This window comes from Puntigrus tetrazona, chromosome 23 (assembly GCF_018831695.1).
Source record: "Puntigrus tetrazona isolate hp1 chromosome 23, ASM1883169v1, whole genome shotgun sequence".
Lineage (NCBI taxonomy): Eukaryota > Metazoa > Chordata > Actinopteri > Cypriniformes > Cyprinidae > Puntigrus > Puntigrus tetrazona.
In genome coordinates, this window is record NC_056721.1 from 11859225 (window position 1) to 11881118 (window position 21894).

The 21894-nt window shown below is 36.7% G+C and overlaps 3 protein-coding genes across 5 annotated transcripts; 1 reads left to right on the forward strand and 2 right to left on the reverse strand.

Annotated features, from left to right (window-relative positions):
- Positions 1-2662: 2662 nt before the first annotated feature.
- On the reverse strand, positions 2663-7347 carry ccnq (cyclin Q). The gene is made up of 6 exons (XM_043224345.1): positions 7202-7347; positions 6996-7121; positions 6662-6845; positions 6450-6582; positions 5277-5495; positions 2663-3450 (listed from the first exon to the last, which is right to left on the reverse strand). Exons 2-6 carry the CDS (start codon positions 7108-7110, stop codon positions 3361-3363), a joined length of 741 nt encoding a protein of 246 aa, XP_043080280.1. The 5' UTR covers positions 7111-7121; positions 7202-7347; the 3' UTR covers positions 2663-3360.
- A 146-nt stretch (positions 7348-7493) lies between these two features.
- Positions 7494-9213, forward strand: cfap126 (cilia and flagella associated protein 126). Its single transcript, XM_043224346.1, has 5 exons — positions 7494-7575; positions 7674-7736; positions 8239-8316; positions 8420-8617; positions 8700-9213. Exons 1-5 carry the CDS (start codon positions 7549-7551, stop codon positions 8982-8984), a joined length of 651 nt encoding a protein of 216 aa, XP_043080281.1. The 5' UTR covers positions 7494-7548; the 3' UTR covers positions 8985-9213.
- Positions 9214-9217: 4 nt separating this feature from the next.
- Positions 9218-21293, reverse strand: b4galt3 (UDP-Gal:betaGlcNAc beta 1,4- galactosyltransferase, polypeptide 3). Of its 3 annotated transcripts, none has more exons than XM_043224341.1 (8): positions 20973-21293; positions 20693-20769; positions 19059-19534; positions 17806-18041; positions 17423-17613; positions 15306-15428; positions 12328-12432; positions 9218-11939 (listed from the first exon to the last, which is right to left on the reverse strand). In XM_043224341.1, exons 3-8 carry the CDS (start codon positions 19318-19320, stop codon positions 11618-11620), a joined length of 1239 nt encoding a protein of 412 aa, XP_043080276.1. In that variant the 5' UTR covers positions 19321-19534; positions 20693-20769; positions 20973-21293; the 3' UTR covers positions 9218-11617. The 3 variants fall into 3 exon arrangements, with proteins under 3 accessions (XP_043080276.1, XP_043080275.1, XP_043080277.1); XM_043224340.1 differs by having other exon boundaries at positions 20680-20769; XM_043224342.1 differs by lacking the exon at positions 20693-20769.
- Positions 21294-21894: the final 601 nt, after the last annotated feature.

Consider the following 21894-nt stretch of genomic DNA (forward strand, 5'->3'; position numbering starts at 1 on the left):
ACGAGACCGCTCACACTGAAATATTTGTGAGGCACGTCCGGGAAAGTAAAGAGAAAGTTTCAGATGAGGAGTTGTATCTATAATTCAGAGGTGAGGGTTTAGGAGATGGCCGTCCCTTTGGGAGCTGCCGTGCATTAGCCCTGCAGGTAGTGCATCCCAGCCTTGGAGCCCAACCCAGCAGATGGAGTCTCGCTGTCAGTCAAAACGCAATCCGCCCAATCGCGTGTTACATCTCGCTGCTTTACCGAGGAGCTCCATCCAAAAGCCACCCGAGTGAAACCGTTCCATGTCTGTGAACTCCAACCCACATCTCCAGGATTCAACACGAACGTTGTTGCATCTAAAGGCTCTCTATTCTGGGATGGAGATTAGATTTGGACCATTCACCATTTCACAGCTATTTCAGCAGTGAAGTGGTTGAGCAGAAAACAATTCAAGACTAATTTAAAAGAGATTAAAAAGGCTATTTACTCACCCTGAGGTTGTTCTAAGTATACTCTTTTCTTCAGTGAAATACAACATAACTTTTTGTTCATACAAACAAACTTGGACCCCACTCACCACTTCACCGAAGCTCTTTTAAATGTTTTTTTTTCCACAGGTGAAAGTCAGTCAAACAAGATTGAGATTATATGGAGCCAAGTAATTGATAGTAAATTAAAATTTTTGGGAGAACTATCCCTGCCATTTTTACCTGTAACTACTCTTGCTTCTAATCCCCTTGCACTGCTTTATGTTTCTCATTACGCTGTAAATACAAAGAGATACATTACAACACTTTCATTTAGCTTTTCTTAAGCACTCTCTGAATTGAACATCAATAGTTTGCCTCTCTGAGAGTTGATTGATTTGGCTGCACTCCCAACTCTGGCAGGAGCTCTGATGTCAAGAAGAGAAAAACACTCGGTTTCTTTGGTCTGCAACAGATATTGTGGTACTTCCAAAATGAGAGCAAGTCAGTAAATATTCAAAAGGCGGACTAGGATGTTTGCAGGTTGGATGGTGTACTGATAAATGGAACAATTTGAAGCATGACGCAAAAATATTGTTCTGGCTCAAGGATGCAGCGATTTGCAGGTTGAATAGCTTATTCACCGAAAAATAAGAATTATCATTTATTCACCCCTCATGTTGCTACAAACCTGTATGACTCAATTTCTTCAGCTAAACACAAAAGCAGATATTGTGAAGTACTGTTTTTGTCCATACAAAGAAAGCCAATGGGGTTCAAAACACTGGACTAAATTGACTTTTATATTGTGTTGACAAAAATATTCCACATAAGCAGAAAGTCGTACAGGTTTGGAAAAGCATGAAGTTAATTATGTTCATTTTCATTTCAGGATGAAATGTTCATTTAAAGTTCCAATTGGTTTTTTGTTGTTTTTACAAATCAGATTGGACAGTGTATTAAAAAAGCCCCAGAATTATACGAAAAACCCTAAAGAATGAAAAAGAGGAATGTTATTAGAGTAACCTTGAACGGGAGACAAGCGTTTGGAAAGATCTGTAATGTGAGGCAGTGAGGAGAAAGGACAGGGAAGACAAAGAGATAATGAGAGGCCTGCTTTTACACTGGACAAAATCCTGGAATGGGGGACACAGATTGAAAGTAGAGAACCAAGAGGGATGGCAAAGAGAGTAAGGTTAGAGTCACAATCAATCCCATCCTTCCTATTCCCAGCACTCTATCCCATAGTGAGGGCCATGCTGATGTTTTATTGATGGAAGAGAATCCGGCTGCACATGTACCCTCTCCATAATTCATGATGCCCAGCATTAGGGCCTGCCTGCTGAGAGATGTGTTTGTGTGTACGTAACTGTGTGCGTGTGGCAAGGAGAGGGAGAGAGAAGCAGGAATGTTCAGATATTTTTCCAAATATAACTCATAAAACTGCTTACCACAAAAGAAAATTCATCCATCTGCATGGGTGGATGAATAAACGATAGGAGGGCGAACTGTTAAATAACTAACATCGTACAGTAAGTTTAATCTTAATGCATTATGTATCATGAACTAAAACTATTTTCACAGCATTAATTAATCAAGGTTAAACGTTCTGTTATATATTAAAATTATGTTTTTGATGTAGAAACGAACATTAATCAATATGAATAAAGGCAGTAAAACCGCTAATGCACGACACCAAATTTCAACAAATATAATAAACTTGGTTAAAGTTATGCAAACAAATTATGCCAGTTGTAATATCCTACGAGTTACTAAATACACTATTTCCAAATCGTCGATTTTAAATATTTTTTCCCAAGATTTGAACGAATGAAATCTGATGCCAGGGAAGCTCTAAAAACAGCAGTTACAGTCACCGGTCAACACAATTCAGTAAGCTACAGAGGAAACAGCTGGTTAACATGTTAGCAATGACCGATTTGGTAAATAATGACTAAATTAGTACATTTACCCGACTGCAATTATTTGATGTGCTGAGCTTGACAGGTGTGCTATAATGGAGTCTCACATTTGTATGTTTCAAAGGCTCCCTCCACAATAGCAGTTGCCATAGTAACTTATTAAGATCCACTCTAGAGCGATGTCCTGACCTAACTAGATCCAGAAATTTCAAGTAAAACATCACAGACGGAAAAAAATAAATTAAAAATACAAAAGAAAGACTATTTACAGGTTCTGTTTCAAAAAGCATTGGTGCAAAAAACATTTTTATTTGTAATTACATTTTTAAATATAGTCTTAGAATGAAACTGCCGTTCATCTTTAGCTAAGACTATGGAAAGTTTACGTCAGTGAAGTGTTTTTGAAGTTTGAAATAGAAGTGTGGTATCTAATAAAACTGTGGTGCTTTACAGTAATACTGCTTTAAGGAGTTACATAAAGAATCCTACCGGGACAAGTTCTGTAGGGAGAGGAGGAGAGTAATTAAATTAGAAAATATAAAAGAAAAGGCTCAGATCTAGCGTTTACCTCAGAATTTAGCTCTGGGGACAGGATGGCTCTTCTTTTGTTTCATTCTTCCTTCAACCAGCTATTCCATCTCTTTTGTAATTTCTCTCTCCCTCTTTAAGGGGAAAAATAGCACAAGGTAGGAGAAGAAAGTAGGTCGGTGGCTGGGAATTGATTGATGCGGTGTGGCTAAAGTCTGGTTTTCATAGCACCACTTACAAAGCCTGCTTCTATATCGAAATTCCTCTCATCATTCCTGACGAGCCTTTCTAAACCTTCATGTTCTGTAATGTAATTAACAAGCAGAGCTCATTAGGTTACGTCGCAACATCAGGAGAAAAAGGGTTCAATGCATGTGTTAAGATGATCGTCAGATACAGATTCGGCTGAAGATGTTGGTTTCCGCGCCAGTGTTTTAGTACCGCTTCATTCGTTGTCTCTCAGGTACACTTGGCCTCCATGTCGTAGAGCTGCAGTAACTCACTCATGATGGTCTCAATCTGAGCCTTGGTGATGTCTGCACAAACAACCTGCAGGGAAACAAGCAAAACATCAACGCAGATCTCAGAGTTCATCCATCTGCACGCTATATTGGAGATGACAACTAAATATTAGTTCTGAGGCGACTAATAATAGAGTCTAGTCTCTTGTAGATGTGCATTTTTTGTAGTCTAGAGAAAACAACTGCCTCCTATTTCAATTTCCTCTAAGACTGCTTTCTGTGGATACATTTATACATGAAATATCCATTTAAAAGACACTGAAAACAGGAAACCAAACAAAGGCAAGAGAAAGATGTGGAAACGCGGTACATTCATTGAACTAGATTTATAAGTATTTGTTATTTCATGAAAGTACTTAAAAGCTTAAATTCTAAGTTTCAGGCACAGTTAGGTTACGGGTAATTTTGATCTGTGTTGATTATTGTACTTAATAATAATCGAATTAAGTATAAAAGCGCTGGTTAACAGTGATGTCTGGGGAGGATATTTCACAACACTTGCCTTCAATGACCCTACAAGATCTAAATATATTGTGAAGCAGAGAAAGAACTGGTTAAGATACTGAACTGACAAAAATATTTGGAAAGCAAACTAAAAGTATATCATGAAATAGGTTTTTTTTTCCTTTATTTAACATAAAAAAACAAAACGCTGTCAGGAAATAAAGCATACATTGAATAAAATAAGCAATTATATGACAGTTTGATAGGAAACAACTGAGCATGTGCATTAATTTTACACTCAAAGCTATGCAACACACTTACAAAATTAAATGTCTGATAAAATATACATTTAATATACATTTTCCTAGGCCAGACATCACTTTTGGCTACTACTTTATTTTGTATTTATATATTTTTCATTTATGAGTTGCAACCAATATATTGGTATCACTCTAGATATCTACATGTATTAAATAACACAAAACGCTAAATACTTTGGAATACAACTGCAGAAAACAGCCTGTCATATTTCAATTAACAAGTTTATGCTTTTCATAAAGTTACTTTTTTTTTGAAAAACGAAAAACATAGCTTTAACAAATATAACAAAGAAATGCCTGTGTGCCATGAATAAAATGGCATTAATATATCTGTCCATTAATATACTGATAAGTTTTTAGCACCCTATTTAGAAGCAAAGTCTAGATAAAACAAGAAAAACTCTCTCTTTTTAAAGACATACAATTGCAAACACTGACTCAAAATTATTTGAATAGATTTTCCACACCATTATTTTGCCATGTGTCAGATACACCCACTCTACAAAAACACATAAAACAAACCAAAACTGAGGTTGGTCTTTTTACATGTTAGCTAGATGGTCTATTCCTGCCTAAAAAATCTTCAACAAATGACTAGAAAAATGAATCATAGTCTTAAGGCTAAATATGTCAGTAAATGGAAGACTAGGTCTACTGCATTCTAGTGATGGAACTTGACAGAATTCTAGGAAAGTGAAAATAAGCAAGTGATTTTAAGAGACTTTGAAATGCATGAAATGGTTTATTTTCTTTTAAATATTACTTTAGGATGTCACCAAGGGAACACAACTTGTGTGAAAGACAATGTTATTTCTCTCAGACCAGGCAGGAGCCATTAGGTGTCCTTATTGCCATGGGAACTACTTCCCGCAATCTAAAGGTTACTGCAATCGTGCCTCTATTGATGACTGATCCGGCTCTGGCCCCGGTGAGACTCAAACTAGTCAACGTTCAGTCTCGGTGACTCAATGCAAACACAGCATGACCCAAATACTGCCTGGACTTTTTGTGTTTTTTTTTCCTCCATATGAAACTGTATATAAAAAAAAAAATCAAAACAAAACTAAAAAAAAAACAAAAAAACACCTACCTGCCACCACTCCAGTTCTCCTCTGGGGAGCTGCACTCCATATGTCTGGAGAGCGAGGTAGAGGGAGGTGAGGGCAAGGTGTTGAGGCTTATGGCGGACACACACAGAGCCGTGGTAACTGTCTTTTAACACAGCCAGGGCCGTCTCTGCAATGGGGGTTCGAGACCAGGCGTGACGATTCAAAAGACTCCTCACCGAGAGCAGGTAGTGCAGCACGTACTGGGCCACAGCAAAATGAAGTATGTTAGATGGAGCAATATACAATTCATTTATTAGTTACAGAAGGTACAAAGATGAATGTAACTTTACAATATATGAATAATGAAGCTGTTATCAACTGTGAATGAAAATAGTTGATTCATTAAGTCTTGACACTGCGCATAAAAAACCTCTGCCAGTGACGCCACTTTAAAGCAGCATTACAGCACTTAATTGCATTAGCTTTTATTTATATATCTCAGTTTTCAGTTTAAGTTGCAGTCATTTTGGAGTGCTTTAATCATTTGATTAATTTTGGGCATAAAAACCCCCCACAAAAATATACATTTTGATTTAAAAGCATTTATTTTTGCAGACGAGTCACAGTATAAATTATACAGGCTTTTTGAAAACCACTCATGCTAGATGTTCACTGCTAGTCATTAACAGCATAGTTGAAAATTCTGTCTATGCAACCTTTTTGTGGACAACAGATACATTATTAGTCAAAGGTTTTTGGATAGTAAGATTTTTTTGCTCACCAAACCTGCATTTAGTTTGTTGTGAGATATTTTTACCATTTAAAATATATGTTAAAATGCAGTTCATTCATTTGATTTTAAAGTCGAATTGTTAGCATTATTACTCCAGTCACATGATCCTTCAAAAACCACTCTATTCAAAATATATATCTAAATATTCTAATATGCAGAAAACAGCTTAGTAGAATTTTTTTCAGGTTTCTCTGATAAATCAGATTTTTTTTGTAACATTATGTCTCCATCACCACTTTTAAACAACTTAAAGCATCCTTGCAAAATAAAAGCAAGCATTTCTGTATTTTGGATTAAATAAACGCAAGCTTGATGAGCAAAAGATAATTATTTAAAATCTTACTGTTCGAAACCTTTTGACTGGTAGCATATAATACGCATTTTAAAAGCTTGAGAACAAAGTAATCATTGCATGCATTACCTTATGTGGATGCTCAAAGGACACTTGGAAGTTAAGCTGTCGAAGGATAAGGAGCTCACATTGTACTATACTGTCCCGCAACTCCCAAAACTTCCCATTCAGTTCCATAGGTTCACTCTCTGGGTGAAAATACCTGGATCCAAGAAAAAGATAAGATTACCTACTATATAAGAACTGTGAACTAAACTGCTACATAATATCCTCTCTCTTACCTGTGACAGACATTGATGATGTCCCTAGTTCTGAGATGCTGCTCTTCTACTTTGCCCGCGAGGTAGATGGCAGACATGGCCACTAGGTAAGGCTCATAGACCTGTAGACTGGCAGACTGGAAGAACCTGTGATACAGCACACATGCTGTAGCCATGGGCACAGATCTCATGCCTAACTTCACTCCTACGGAAGCGGAAAACATGGGGTGCACGTGGGATCAGAAACGGCAGAGCAGTTCATTTGTGGATAACGCGCACGAAGTAGCCGCAGTGCATCATTACAAATTTCGACAGTTACAGAGATTAAAACAAATGTCAGAAAAATCGCAAATACCCGTCTCGATGATAAACCGACAGACTCTGAAGTGTGTTTTGGAGTCTTCCATATCTTGAGCACTTCTACCTCTCGCCTCATTGACGGATCCAGATGTTGACGCCTGCGTGCTCATTTTACGGCTTGCTGCAAAACAGTTACAGTTTCAAAGCGTGTTACACAACATATACGTATTGTTCGTATGTATGTTTGTACAACAAACTTACTAACTCCTCCATTTGTATATAAATGGGTTGTCCAAATGCAACGCCGTGCAGAGAGCTTGTGACTTTCCTTCAGCGGATCGTTTAGCGTGCAACATGGCGCTCAACGGTCTCTAGCGCCCCCCACGTACGGGAAGAGTCACCTGAGCGCTGAAAGGAAAGATAAATATTTAATATATATATATATAATTATTATGTAACATATAATTATGATATGTCATTTTAAAATAGTCACTTTGACTACTGAGCATTTTAAGAGTCAAAGAATACGAAAAAGTGAACTACTAATTTGAAAGCGAAATTGTTGAGAGGTTGCTAGGAGACCACTGCCAACACACTGGAGCTGAACGATGTCGACTAGTTACTCTGCAAACCAGGTGCTTAAATCGTAAACATTCGAGTAGGATATGTATTTTTTTTATTGTATAACTGAATAACATCGAAGGGTTAAGTACATGTATTTTGTTTTGTGCAGTATGATAGCGCCTTTAAGTCGCAAAAGCTCCAGAACTGGACCATCCCAAAACATTTCAAAGAGGTAACACACTCTCACTGAATATTTATTAGTTTACAAAAGTCAGTTTAATACAAATTTAATGTACAAAAATGTTCGCTAATTAATAGCGTTTACTGGAAACAGAAATGCACAATTACCTTCGTATGGTAACCTTTATCGTCTCATTTTGAATAATACATAGATAAAAGTATTTATTTCTTTTAAAAAAACCAAACGTCTTAACTGTAGTGTACACTTTACTGTTACTGAGCGTTTCCATTACACAAACATGAACCATGCCAAGGGCATTAAACTTTCAAATGTAGAAGGAGGCTCGTCAGTCAAACAAAGCGAAATGTGCAAACAATATAAATGTGTTTACTTAAAAAAAAACTAATAAAGAAGAAGAAACAAAATTAGAATTGAATTATTGGTCGGCTTCTTTCCTTTTTTATTTACATGATGCAGTAATACAAATTGCACAGATTGCCTAGCTCATATTATAAATACTTGCGTTTGGTCTATTTACTTTTTCTTCCTCAAGAGACCAGCAGCAGCAGAAGGCCACACTGCATTTATAGCCACAGACCGTGGCCACCTTCTACCTGGTGTGAGAACAAAGGTTTGTTTTGATGATTTGTATGACTTGCATCAAATTTAAATGTAATTACCAAGCTTAAAACGTTTTGCAGCAGTTTGCTATTTATACATTATTTCATTATTAGGGTGGAAGTCCATGGCCAGCATTCCAAGGCACATGGGATTTACCTCGGTATATCCCTCCTGCTTCTTTAAACCCCACTGCCCGTTCACAAGAGGGCCAGGATCGCCTCAGGACCTGGGGACAGATGAAATTACCCAAAAACCAGACTTATGGACCCTCTGGTGGCATCCAGGTTACAAACAGAACCGTTAACAACCTGGTGGGTATTTAGTATATCCTACTGAGATATGGTGTTATATTAAACTGTTTTTAATAATTCTGACTAAACAATACGCTTATAGGAAAACATAAAAGTGGAGCAGCCTGCAGAAGAGACAAAAATGCCAATGAATGACATAGACCCAGATGAACTAGAAAGGCCCAAATCACAGCACAGCCAAGACCAGTCTAGACCAACAAGCCAGCAGGTTCAGTCTAACCCCGTAAACCTTCCTGAAAACCAAGCTCAGTCTAGACCAGGTAGTCATCACAGCCAACAGGCTCCATCCAGACCAGCCACTCAAGAGAGCCAAGCGGAGTTAAGACCACCAACCCAGAACAGCAGACCAGCATCTCAGCAGATATAACACCATTTATAATCAGATCCCCTGCATGGGCAGTTATAAAAGTTGTTCCATGAAATGGCATTACGTAAGTCTAACACTTCTTTGAAAAGCATTAACACATCAACTGAATTGTTTCATTGAAGCGAAAGCTGATTAATTTTACTACATGGCTTTTGTAATGGAATCTGCTTAGATGAAATACTGATATCTATATATCAATTATATTCTTTAAAAAAGAAAAACAGCACAAGAGGTTTTAAATAGTTTTTTGTTTATTTGCTCAATAATACAATGACACACCTGTAGGCCCCCTAGGACACAACATCAGCTTAATTCACTAGTCATCGGTTTGTTTTTGGTGCTTGGAAGCCAATGAGTGATTTTGTGAGCGGACACTGAACGCTTGGGGAACTGAAGGTGAACTTGAAGGGATAGTTTACCCGAGAAACTAAAAATCTGTCAGTATTTACTCACCCTCGTGTTGTTTCAAACTTGACTTTCTTTTTCTGAAAGATATTTTGAAAGGAGTCTCTTTTTTTAATCCCATTCTTTATAGTATCTGATTTTGTGTTTTGCAGAAGAAAGAAAAGTCATGCAGGTTTGGAGAGAGTAAATGATGACAGAATTGACATTTTTGGGTGAACTATCCCTTTAAGAGTCCCTCTAAATCAGTCATGGGTCCTAAAGATTAGGGCCCTTGTTAAACCATTTTTCCACTCCCTGTTTATAAACATACAATAAACAGCAGCATGGTTGAATCACAATGGTACAATGTTGCCAATGTGTTTATTCACAAGATAACTGATCAGTAGTAATATCTGTGGCAAACTTCAATGTAACCCAGACAGAGGTCAAAATGCAGTCTCTGTTAAGTATGTTTATATAACCAACAGTCATCATAGCCAAAAGAATACAAATTCAAATCAAGTGTTTGACCAAAAATGCAGACAAAAAAAAACCAAAAACACAACCTTTAAAATCTTAACACTTTTTTTTTTTTAGAGTGACACGTCTAAAACAGTTAATATCAGATGTAATGATGTTCTCAACGTAGAGGCATTAAAATTAAACACTAATGCCAAATACAGTATCTGATAGAAAACTATGTACTTTATTCAGTATATAATATACAGTATACAAGGGTCTTGCAAATATGCTAGGATGAGATGTTTTTTTCTGCCACATGCATCTCAGAATACTATTTTGATTTATTTACAAAAAGTTACACTTTTTGTAGTTTTAATACAAAGGCATGAAGTAAAACACCATGTTTTGTTTTATCTTATGAATCTGACACACTAAGAATTGCATATCAAAACCAGAATAAATTTAAACAGCCTCTTTGAAATATATATCTAGATTTGAAATATGTTGTAATTACAGTGAGATATGCACCATGTCACATGATGGGGTGATTTCTCAATGAGCACCTTCAGACTATCATTTACTGCAAGTTATATGATTTTGTTTTTTAATATTCTGCATTGTGGGAGAGTGAAAAATGTCTGTGGACCTACTAATATAATGTTCAAAGCAATTTTCATTTCAAAATAACTTCCAAAAGAAAAACCATCTGTGGCAGATATCTTTGTTCTTCAAAAGTAGCTTATACTCAAGGATTGTTTTTAACACAAAATGCAGTTTTTTTTATACACTGTAAAAGTGCCATAATTGTGATACAACCAATATTTTTGACTAACAAATAAAATGCTTTCTTGCTATATAACTAACCATAAAACTAGCCATTACCTGTTTATAAAATCTTAAAATATCAAATACTGTATCTTAGACACTAACGTCACACCTTCAACCTAAACCATCAAATCTATTTCATTTAACAGAAACATGTTCCTTAATTAAATCATAGAAGTCTGTAAAGATTTAAATAAATTTGCCATTTTATATGCTTATCCCAATGATTGTCTACAACCAAAGTGGAATCCAACAAAGGCACCACACAATACCTAAAATAATTACACTCTTTTACACGGTATCATAAAACTATTAATAGGTATCTGAGCAGCTAAAAGAGAAAATAAACCAGTGCTCACTATCAAAAGATCACACCTTTCTAAGTTTGTACAATAAGACCAAAAATAGACCACAGTGATACACGTCTGCTCAAGCACTAGATCACAAAGCAGTGTGTGCTGATTAGATATTAAAAGAAGAGAAAAATAGATAAACGTGGAACTGTAGTATCAATAACAGTGGTGTGCAGTAATAATGCTTTCGACTGAGTCATGGCATGTTGATAAGAGACTGGTTCAAGGGCAAGAAAAGGCACAGAAAAACAGACCCACACAGTGGGGTGAAGAGCAGCAGCTGGCAGCAGGTCGGCTCAAAAACACACAGGACTTGCACAGGTACTCTGATAGGTCACTTTTCGAGAGCGTTTACAACTCGGCCCACTCTGATACGACTCCTACAGCAAAGCGAGATCTTCAGACTTGTGCACATGTCACCATATCAGCAGCTGAACAACATTCAGAGGACGGCCAAACAGTTTCAGTCGACTTTCAGTGGAATGAACTTATTTGCCTAGAGTAGCAATGCTTCACGATATAAAATAAAGAGCGTACTGGTATTCTCTCCACTATCCATTAATAACTCAGCCCGTGTGAATTGTCTGTGGATACTTATGATTCTCAGTATCATCCTACTTCATGGTTCAAAGCAGCTTTCTGAACAACATTTGAACTTTCATTACTGGCCTTCAAGTGGGTGGGCTCCACTTTTGTGGCATTATGATTGATGACCACACCCACTTTTTCAGTCTTCATTTTATTAGTTGAAGCAAGTTGAGGCTCTGATTTCCGTGGTGGAGCCTTCACAGGGGGACGATGTGGATCATCCCCAATGTTGACGGATAAATTTGTGTACAATGGCTCCAACTTTTTGGATAGGAGCTCATAAGTCAATGAGTTCAGTCCATCTGAGCGCCAATTCAGCCTTGTGCGTTTCAGCAAGTCAAACCTACAAGAAGAAATTTATGAAGAGGAACTGACTCAATAAACAGAATTGATTAAATAGTAAATATATTTATACACTCTTAAAAATAAAAAGTTTCTTTATTGGTATCTATGGTTACATATGAAGGACTGTTAACATCCATAGAACTTTTAGTATAGACAAAATGCTCCTTCAGTGGAAAAATGTTTTTTAGATTAAACTGTTTTCATGTTAAGGATTTTTAGGTATGTTTCACTCAATAAATCAACAATGGTTCTTTTGGAACCTTTATTTTTAAGACTGTACCAGCTAAGGTTGCAAAACTGGATAGTTTCTGGAAATTTACCAGAATTTTTGGTCCCTTTTCAACCCTAGTTGCAAAGTTTATAATATAGTTGGCGTGTGACATCACCTTCTCGGGTTCTGCTCATTACCCTGATCTCCTTTATGTTTGATCATCTTATAATGCCCAATGGCCAAAGGGGGGCGCATTATCTTCATCCCAGAAAGACGGACTCTAAAGACAAAACCACAGGGCAGGTAGAAATAGTAACATAAGAAAAAAACCCTGAAGAAGGATGGTATGAATTATCAAACAGACAGAGACAAAAGAAAGAGCAGCACAAAGCACAGCAGGAAAACTATTTCCAGCAGAGTCCGCAAGGTGGGCCAGATGGATGTGAACTAGCTAAAAAATTACTAAAAACTACTGTTGTTGAGGATTTTTATGTAAAAAGGTTCTAACCACAACTGAAAATCCTCAAAAGGTTCATCTAAAGTTGGGGAGTCTAATCCAGCTTTTAAATACTTAAAAGTTTGGGTTCTTGCCTCTGGTTCAGCCATCTGAGTCATCTAAGTCAGACAAGAATACTGACGGTTAATTATGTGACAGTCAGGTTTACAAATCACCATGAGCTGATATGCCTTTCAAAATGTTCTCCAAGAATACATGTAATGTCAGTTTTCCCAAAACGCATAAAGTCAAGTCCTGGATTATCTCCACTAAAAATACTTTTCGTCTGGGACTAGATTTGATCTGTACTGTACCCTCAAGAATCGCTCAGGGTGAAATCAAACCATGTAGGCATATTAAAAAGCCAGAGGGTAGAGAAAAGACAGTGGTGGACTCAGATGTGCTGCTTTGTCAAAGATGTTGACATTCAAAATTAAGGTATTACATTACAGCAAATTACATTTGGTTCCATTAATGATTCAAGAAAGTGTTCTCAAAACCTTTTGAGAGTCATTCAGAATCATTCACTACTACTAAATCTATAGCATGAAACAGATATAGATAGGTTTGGGAATGAATGAACCTTTTAAGGCAGATGTTTGTAATGAATCAAACCTATTTAGCATGACCAGTGCAGTCCTTTGATTCTTGACCAAATGATTCATTTAGGAATTATTTTAGTCTCAACCAAATGATTCCACTTTGAATCATTTACTGAATCAAATACATTAAGCAAACAAATGTAGCCTGATTCACAATCAAATTAGCAATTTTTTAGACAGTAAAAGCAAAGTCATTAAAAAAGTTTGTTGCAACATTTTGCCAGAATATTGTAATGTATTTATTATTAAAATCTCATCATGTTTTTTTTTTCCCGAATACATATTCCTCTAGAAGAATAATTGCAAATAACGCAACTGCTAATGAGAAATCAGAACCAGATTCATTAGATTCCTCATTATGCTCAACACTATTAATGCCACTATTAAAGTCACTTAATGGGGTCATGAAAGGAGAAACCAAAATTCCTTTAAATCTTTCGACATCATAAAGGTCATTGTACTATAATAAAAAAAGTTTTAAGTTCTGAAACTTACAGGATGTGTTTATTGTAAAATCAGCTTATTTTGAAGACAATCTGCCAAAACATTTCACAATGTACAACTTTTTGATATAAAAGTAAGGCTAAACATCCCAGAAGATCCACACCTTTCAATCATTTCAGAAAGATTGAAATGCAATTTTGGTGCCGACTATATTGTAATGTCCTGCCACAGAAGTGTTAGTAACTGTTTTTATTTCTATTGTTTTGTCTGTTATTGCAGATCATTTGCTATATACTAAGTATTTATGTATTTTTGACCTAAATTACAGCAGTATGCATCTACGAGAAGTATACTCTGTCAAACATACACAATTGTTAGCCAATCATTGCAGTTGGAGTTTACGCCTATTTAAACAGAGTATTCTGATGGTGGGGGTCAAAACAGAACAAAAATAGACTATTACCTAAGACTATAAAATACCCAAGAGGGGTCACTTGAATGGGGAAAAATGCAATGCTCAGTATGGCCGCTCTATCGAATGAAGCCCTGCCTTCTGAGCAAAAGAGCCAATCCTTAATTGGTAAAGTCAGCTCGTCACTTCAGCTGCCGTTAGAAGTCCCGGTTGCTATAGAAATACTTAACGCTCTTAGACGTGCACAGGCTGATCTAGCCTGAGAAATAAGCATTTTAATGCTATTTCAGCTAAATAAAAACATTTATGATACAGTTGTTAGATTTCATTGGTGATTTTAAATATGAAATTTAATTATGTAAACTTATGTAATGTAAACTTTATGAGCAGTTTTGGAGAATTTGGATGCCCCGAGAGGATGCCCATAGTGATTTGCCTTAAAGCAGGGGTCAAAAGGGCCCTGCAGAGTTTGGCTCCAACCCTAATAAACACACCTGAAGCAGCGAATCAAGGTTTTGCTAGGTATTCTTGAAACGTCCAGAAAAGAGTTTTGAACATGTTGGAGCTAAACTCTCTAGGTGCAAATTTGATGACTCCTGCCTTATAGAACCTTTATTACTTCTAAATCTTGATAACATTATAAGTGGACAAAATAAAAATCAAAGGCAATTCATGACCCCTTTAAGAGAGAACAAACCATAAAGAAAACGCAATTCAATTCAAATCCTCGACACTAGTAATAATCCACTACACCTGACTCATTCTGGTTTCAAGGCTTCAACAACTTTTAATCTTCGACAGCAAGTTTCTTTCTGTGATGGAAATGAAATTACTTTTTATTATTGAATAAAAAGGCAGTAATCACTGAAGTGTACTGACATCTATATAGTTGGAAGCCTCGAGTCCAATCTAGTGATTCATGCATGTACTTACTGGTCCCTCCTGTGGCTATGCGGGGGAGGGCATGAGGGATAGACGGATGCAGTGAAAATGAGAATAATGACAAGAGACCAACGCGAATGTGAAATGAGAACAAAATGGTGATGGAGAGATGACAGACGTGCAACACAAATGCTTAACGGGACGCATTTCTGATGCAGACGCGTAGGTTACTTTAATACGAAAGTACGTTCCAGGCTGTTTTATATGCTGAAATAAGACATGCAAATGCATTATAAAGCGAAAGCTGCTATCCTCACCGAGCTGCGATGTCATCGTCCTCTCCTCCCCAGCCCCAGTACTGGTTCGGAAAGCCGTTCATTTTGAGGTACTGCTCTGGGGTAACAGCAGACACCCCTCCGAAGTACTGCGAGTACGGGAGCCTGAGAAGGAGTCAGAGCAGTGGTTTGGTGAGGCCATCGCTCTCTACTACCCTTCATCAGTCATTCAATCTGAAGTGTCACAGCTTCCCCTGCAGTTTAATGTTCGTCTGTACCTCTGCATTACATCATTACAGCAATGTGTACAGATGGATAGGAAACCCCTATAAATTAACAAAAAAATGCTGTTGAAATTTGTCATAGTCCTATCCTGAACTATTTCCACACTAATATTTATATCAACGTACGTTCACATTTTTTCTGTGCACTGAGATATCATATCATCTGCGACACTTGACCGCTTGGTGCAAATCTGCTTTCATCGTTTTATTTTTATTTAAAATTAATTTCAATTAAATGACAGCAAGTGACAACCATGCATAATTTGTATAGCCCAGTATATTACTGTTTTACGTATGATCTTTGAGTCTGTTAAAAAGGACAGGAAATGCAATTGTTGAGCTGTATATACTGTTCTAAATGTTTTTCAGCGTTTATTCGCTGGTAAGGTTTTTTGTTAGTCCTCAGTGTCGCGTGATTCTTCAGAAATAATTCCAATTTGCTGATTTGATGCACAGTGCATTGTGCTGCTTGAAATTTTTCTGAAAACCACGATACGTGAAACCATGAACATGATACCAAATAAATGATAAATAGTAAGTGTAATAGAACAGAAATGATTTAAAATACAACTCGTTTGTAACATTATGTCTTGATTGAATCCATTGCTGAATAAAGATATTCACTGCTACTTCAATACTACTAATAAAAACAAAACAAATAAGCAGGAGCTGGAATGTAACTGCTTGGCTGAACCTGCACTCCAGAGATGCCTTGTGCTCCTGACACCTGTTCTAAATTCTTTAGTATGGTTTAGTAAATATTGAATGACGGCTACATGAGGTGCCGCTATGTAACTTTCTTCATAATTTTCTCTGTATTTCTACCCAAGGACTAGCTTTCTGAGTCGTGTCTGAATGCTTTACAGCCTTCAGCGGATTCATCACAGAGAGGTCCTGATGTTGTCCTCAGCCTTGGTGGACTGAATATATGGGTTGTTTTCTGTGCAATTTTCCCGTTCTCAGTGAATGTTTATATCTAGTAGGACATTGTGGCTGCAGAATACAGAATACAAATGCAGACTCTGTGACCCGAGATGTGCAGACCAGGATGTCAATTTAGACGGCCGGAGCCATGAGTTACTGCATATACCTGTGTCAGCACTAATAAGGAATGCACTACATCCCCTATTTTACCATGCGTGAAGAGGATGAACTTTTTGTTTCTAGACATTTTACAAGAATCTAGACAACTGTTGTTAGATTTGGGATTGGTACTTTTATTCAGCAAGCGTATGTTAAATTAAACAAGCGTGTCTATAAAGGTATTTTAATGTAACAAATAACTGCCATTCTTCTGAAACTTACATTCATCAAAGAAACCTGAAAAAAAAAAATCATCATAGTTTGCATAAAAATATAGACAGGAGTGACTGCTGAACATTTTGCTTTAACATTACAGAAATAAATATATTTGGATTAAAATAAAAACAGTATTCTGAAATCATTATATTACAGTACATTATATTATAGTTTATTTTATTTTAATAATATTATTATATTTTTATCAAACAAATGCAGCATTTAAGATTTTTATTTTTTTAATTTGTACAAAAATCTTACCAAACTTGAATTTTTGAATGGTAATGTATACTGGCATCTCACCTTGACTTTGTTCAACTACACAGCATTTTTGTGTATATATATATATATATATATATATATGTGTGTGTGTGTGTGTGTGTGTGTAATATTATAATAATAATTAAAACTAAATAACAATATTAAAACTAATAAATTAGTTTATTCAAGTATTACTAATGACTACAAACATAAAATGCATAAAAAGATTCTGTTAGGTTTTACGCCAGTTCATTAAGATCAAATTTGTGAAATGCTTTTTTAAAACCTTCAATCCTGTGATAGTGAGTAGGGTACCTGTATCTGAACTTGTCCATAGCTATGGAGAGATGTGTAGGGTACTGGGGGTGGCAGGTGTAGGTGTTGTGGTCATTCTCAGGCAGCAGGTCGACGTCATGCAAGAAAATACAGCTCCAGTCCTCCTCTTTCAGAGCCTCCCGCACTCCAACATTCAGCAACTTGGCTCGGTTAAACGTGGAGTTCCCTGACTGATAACACAGACTATGAGCAAATCAAGTGTACACAAATGCATTCTTCGACAAGAATAGAGCACTAATATAGCTTGACAATAAGCTATGAGCTATGTTTACCCTTGGTCCCAGCTACTTCCTCTAATTACTACTAGGACTTTTTCCCCATACAATAGATGTGACAAGTCAGCGTAACAACGAACAAGAGACCTGGTGCACAATGTAAATGCCGTAGTGGACCTGCTGCCGCTGCAAAAAGGGGTGCAGATGGTAGAGGAGAGCACGGAGGTGGGTCTGGCGGTTCCGGTAGGGGACCACGATGGCTGTATGGTGCCGTGGCTCACAGTCTGGTGGGCGGTAATGACCCCCTAAGGTCACCAAGGGGTTCTTCTCTTTTATCTTCTCCAGGGAAGGGGGTGAGGAGAGGTGGACAGAAACAGGACCCACTGGCAAAAAAAAAAACAAAAAAAAAGAGAAATAGCACATATGCACTTGTAATATTTTATAAAAATCTGTTAATCTATATATATATATATATATATATATATATATATATATATATACACATATATATATATATATATATATATATATATATATATATATAGTCAGCTACTGTTACCATGCAAAATCATTTTTTGTAACGATTAGTTATATTTTTAATATTGGATATTTAATGCTTACTTAAAAATATTTTATCTTTTAACCACTAATAACTTAATATCACTGTTAAATGTAATCTTAATGGAGGACTTAAAGTGACAGTTAAAAATAAAATGAAATAATTCAAACATAAAAATTTTAATAAATTAATTTTTTTAATGATTAATTAATAAAAACTACTTCATTAATATTTTAAATTGTAGTTAAAAACAAATAACATTCATATTTTAAATTAAAATGAACATTTACATTTCTTTAATTGATAAACTTCATTTTATTTTTTTGTGTCACAGCAGGTCCTCTATAATCTTTAGCATGTTTTAGTTTCTATTAATTCAATTTTTTATTCATATGATCATCATTATTTCAGTCCATAAAATGGAAAAGAATGTCAAGAAGCATGGAATTCAGCATAAGATATAGATAATTTATGCAGAATTTCCAAAGAACTACTTAAGCAACTACTACTTTGTCAGCTTAATGCATGACAAAAGAATTTAAATCATCCCAGGATAATTCTTTTTGAAAATGTCCATTAAAAAAGTCGCCTAGTATTATTTAAACATTCTCCTGGTCCTTTTTAGGAGCTTGAAATCTGCAGTCATCGTAACTGCATGGAAAGCAGCAACCAGTACATTCTTAAAAATATATTTTTTTATGATAATAACACAGGTATGGAAAGATAAACGTGTGTTTAATTGATTTTTAATTTTTGGGTTGACTAAACTCAGCAAAGCGTCTTTGGTTTATTTATATCAGCAATGAGACATAGCAAACAAACAAATCCAGTTTATATCTACCCAGCAGTGGAGAGGGCAGTACACAGTCCCTGAGCTGCTGTTCTGGTCCACTGGGTCCCGGATGGTGGAGCAGCAGAGAGGTGAGGTTGGTGTAGACGTCATGCGGTCGAGAGTAGTCGATCTCAGGCTCAGTGGAATGAACCAAAACAGACACCAGGCCACGGAAGCCTCCCAGGGAGAAGTAGAGGACAAACGCGAACTGGAAGCCCACCAACAGAGCCAGAGTGCAGGGGGAGTCCAGCGCTCGACCGCAGCACACCATTATGACATCCGACACGGAGCAGGAGTGACAGAGGAAGGGAGGATGGGAAAGTCAAAGGGGACGGACAAGGGACAGATATGAGAAGAGAGACAGAGTGAAGACAGAGCAAGAGGCATGAGAGAGGGAAGAGTGGAAGGATAACAGGGGTGATGAGGAGAAATAAAGTTAGCTCAGAGAGCTAAGGGAAGGACATCTATGGCATGTGTGAGAGTCACTGGAAAAAACAGAGAAACACAAAAATCAATAGTGGCAGATCCATCACATCTAACTACAAAGGAGCGCTCTAAAGTGCCAGTGTGCCCGGGATCAACGCCAGATCTCGGATTCAGCAAAGACCACACACTTTTTGGGTCACTCCCGTTACACGGTACAGTACTTTAGAAAATATAATAGTACATCATATGTGTGCTTGATTACAAATATAAAAAAAAATAATGATTACAAAAAATGCTTGATTATAATACTAAATTTATTAATAACCCTAAATTACCCTAATTAATTAAAACAGGATAGCAATTAGAAAACGGGATAGAAATAAAGAAAATATATGTGATATATGTGAGGTTGTCAAAGTGAAGATAGTTTTGATATTTTTAACAATCTTTTAAAACTCCAGTATTATCACATGTGACCCTGGACCACAAAACCATTCATAAGGGCAAATTTGAAATTGTGATTTATATACACCATCTAAACCAATAAGCTTTCCATTGACGTATGGTTTGTTAAGATTTGGACAAGATATAATCATTAGAAAATATGGATTCTGGATCGGATTTGTTTTTTTACAATTTTGATATATTTAGGACAGAAAATGGACAAAATATCTTCATGGAGCACAATATTTTCTTAACATCCTAATGATTTTTAGCATGAACTAAAAATCAACAGTTCTGATAATGCCGCAGAAACACCATATAAGTCATTAAATCCATATCTAATTGTTAATGTTTGTGCAGCTGCTATTACTTCAAACTTCCTGCAGATTGATGGGATTTAGGATCTAGCTTTTATTATTTAAACGTAAATTACAAGGCATGACTATAAATGAAACTAATGAAACTGATGTTTAGTTTAAAAAAAAACATGAAGAAATACCTGTAACGTTTCTTAAATTATTTCTTTAGATATATTTAAGTGTATATGAACTCTCAAACATACCAAAAATGGCAACAAACACTCAAACTAAACAAAAAGTATCTCTATTATCTATCTATCTATGTATCTATCTATCTATCTATCTATCTATCATCTCCTTCCCTAAACCTGAGAGTACAGTATGCAATTATATTAAGACATGTTGATATGAAAATGTGCTGCACAACAGGAATGAGCCTTTTGTGAGTAACAGAGCGATACCTCATATGAATACCTGTGCTGGCTGGTCATAAACACAGGGTTGAGAGAGCACTGTCCTCCTCCTCCTGTCCATCACAAAACATCGTGCACCTTTGAGGAGACAGACAGGTTCTGGGCTGAATAACAAGACCTCCTGCTTGCAAACCGGCTCGCATTTTGCACTACGATAAACCCGAAATGTGTCTATTTAACAACACGCATGCAGCGGCGACAGGCAACGAGCAATTATTGCGAAATAACTGTCAACGTAACGGATGATAAACGCTTCGGGTCGAGCGTTTCCCCTGACTCACCCGCTCCACAGCGGCGCTTCCAATCGGGCTCCAGCTGTAGTCGATAGCTAGGCCTTTATTAAATATCGCTCGCTCGATTGTGGATAATTATTCCTCTATGGCGCACGAAAGAGCGTATAATATCCGCAGTCGCGTTGAGCGCGTCGCGGAACGCTTCCTGCGCGCGTCGGACGCTCAAGGCAGAGAGCCCCTGACAGACATGTTTGATGCCGTGACGCGCTACGGACGGGCATTCTTCGACGCTGTTACAATAAAAGCCCTAAAACACCCGCGTTAAAATCAGAGTGCTGCCTTCTAGTGAGGAAACGCGCGACAGGTTTAACGCTAGAGGGGGGCTTCATTCGCCAAATGATCTCGGGATGAAGATACAGGCTTATAAAGCGAAATTAAATTGATGAAAAGGGAACACGAGGCGTCGTCGTGTGGATTATATCTGAGCGGTTACAGTGCCATCATCATTCTGAGAATTATATTGATTTTATAACGCGAATTATGACGTCCGTGGAGTTGCTTGTGTTCAACAAAAAAAAAACATTTAACCCCGTGCTTTAAAAAAAAAGTTGTAAGGTGTAAAGCGATTCTACTCAAACGGCTACAAAGCAGCAGAGAAAATGAACAAAAAATGTTCTTGACAATTTTTCATAACCTCTATAATAGAGCAGTTCTTTTAGATAGCCCTACAAATTATTGTAATTAATAAAAATATCAGCTTTTTTATTTGGACAGTTATTTGGACTTTGGATTTTTCCTTTTTTTTTTTTTTTTTGCACTATTATTTTAATTAATGAAGAGATGTGGGTACCGAAACAGTACTTTAGACTTTTGATAAAACGATTTACAAAACGTTACCACTGAAAAATATGGATATGGAGTAAGCACTGTTTTCAGTGTCATGTTGGCCAACAAATCCTGAGATTAAATG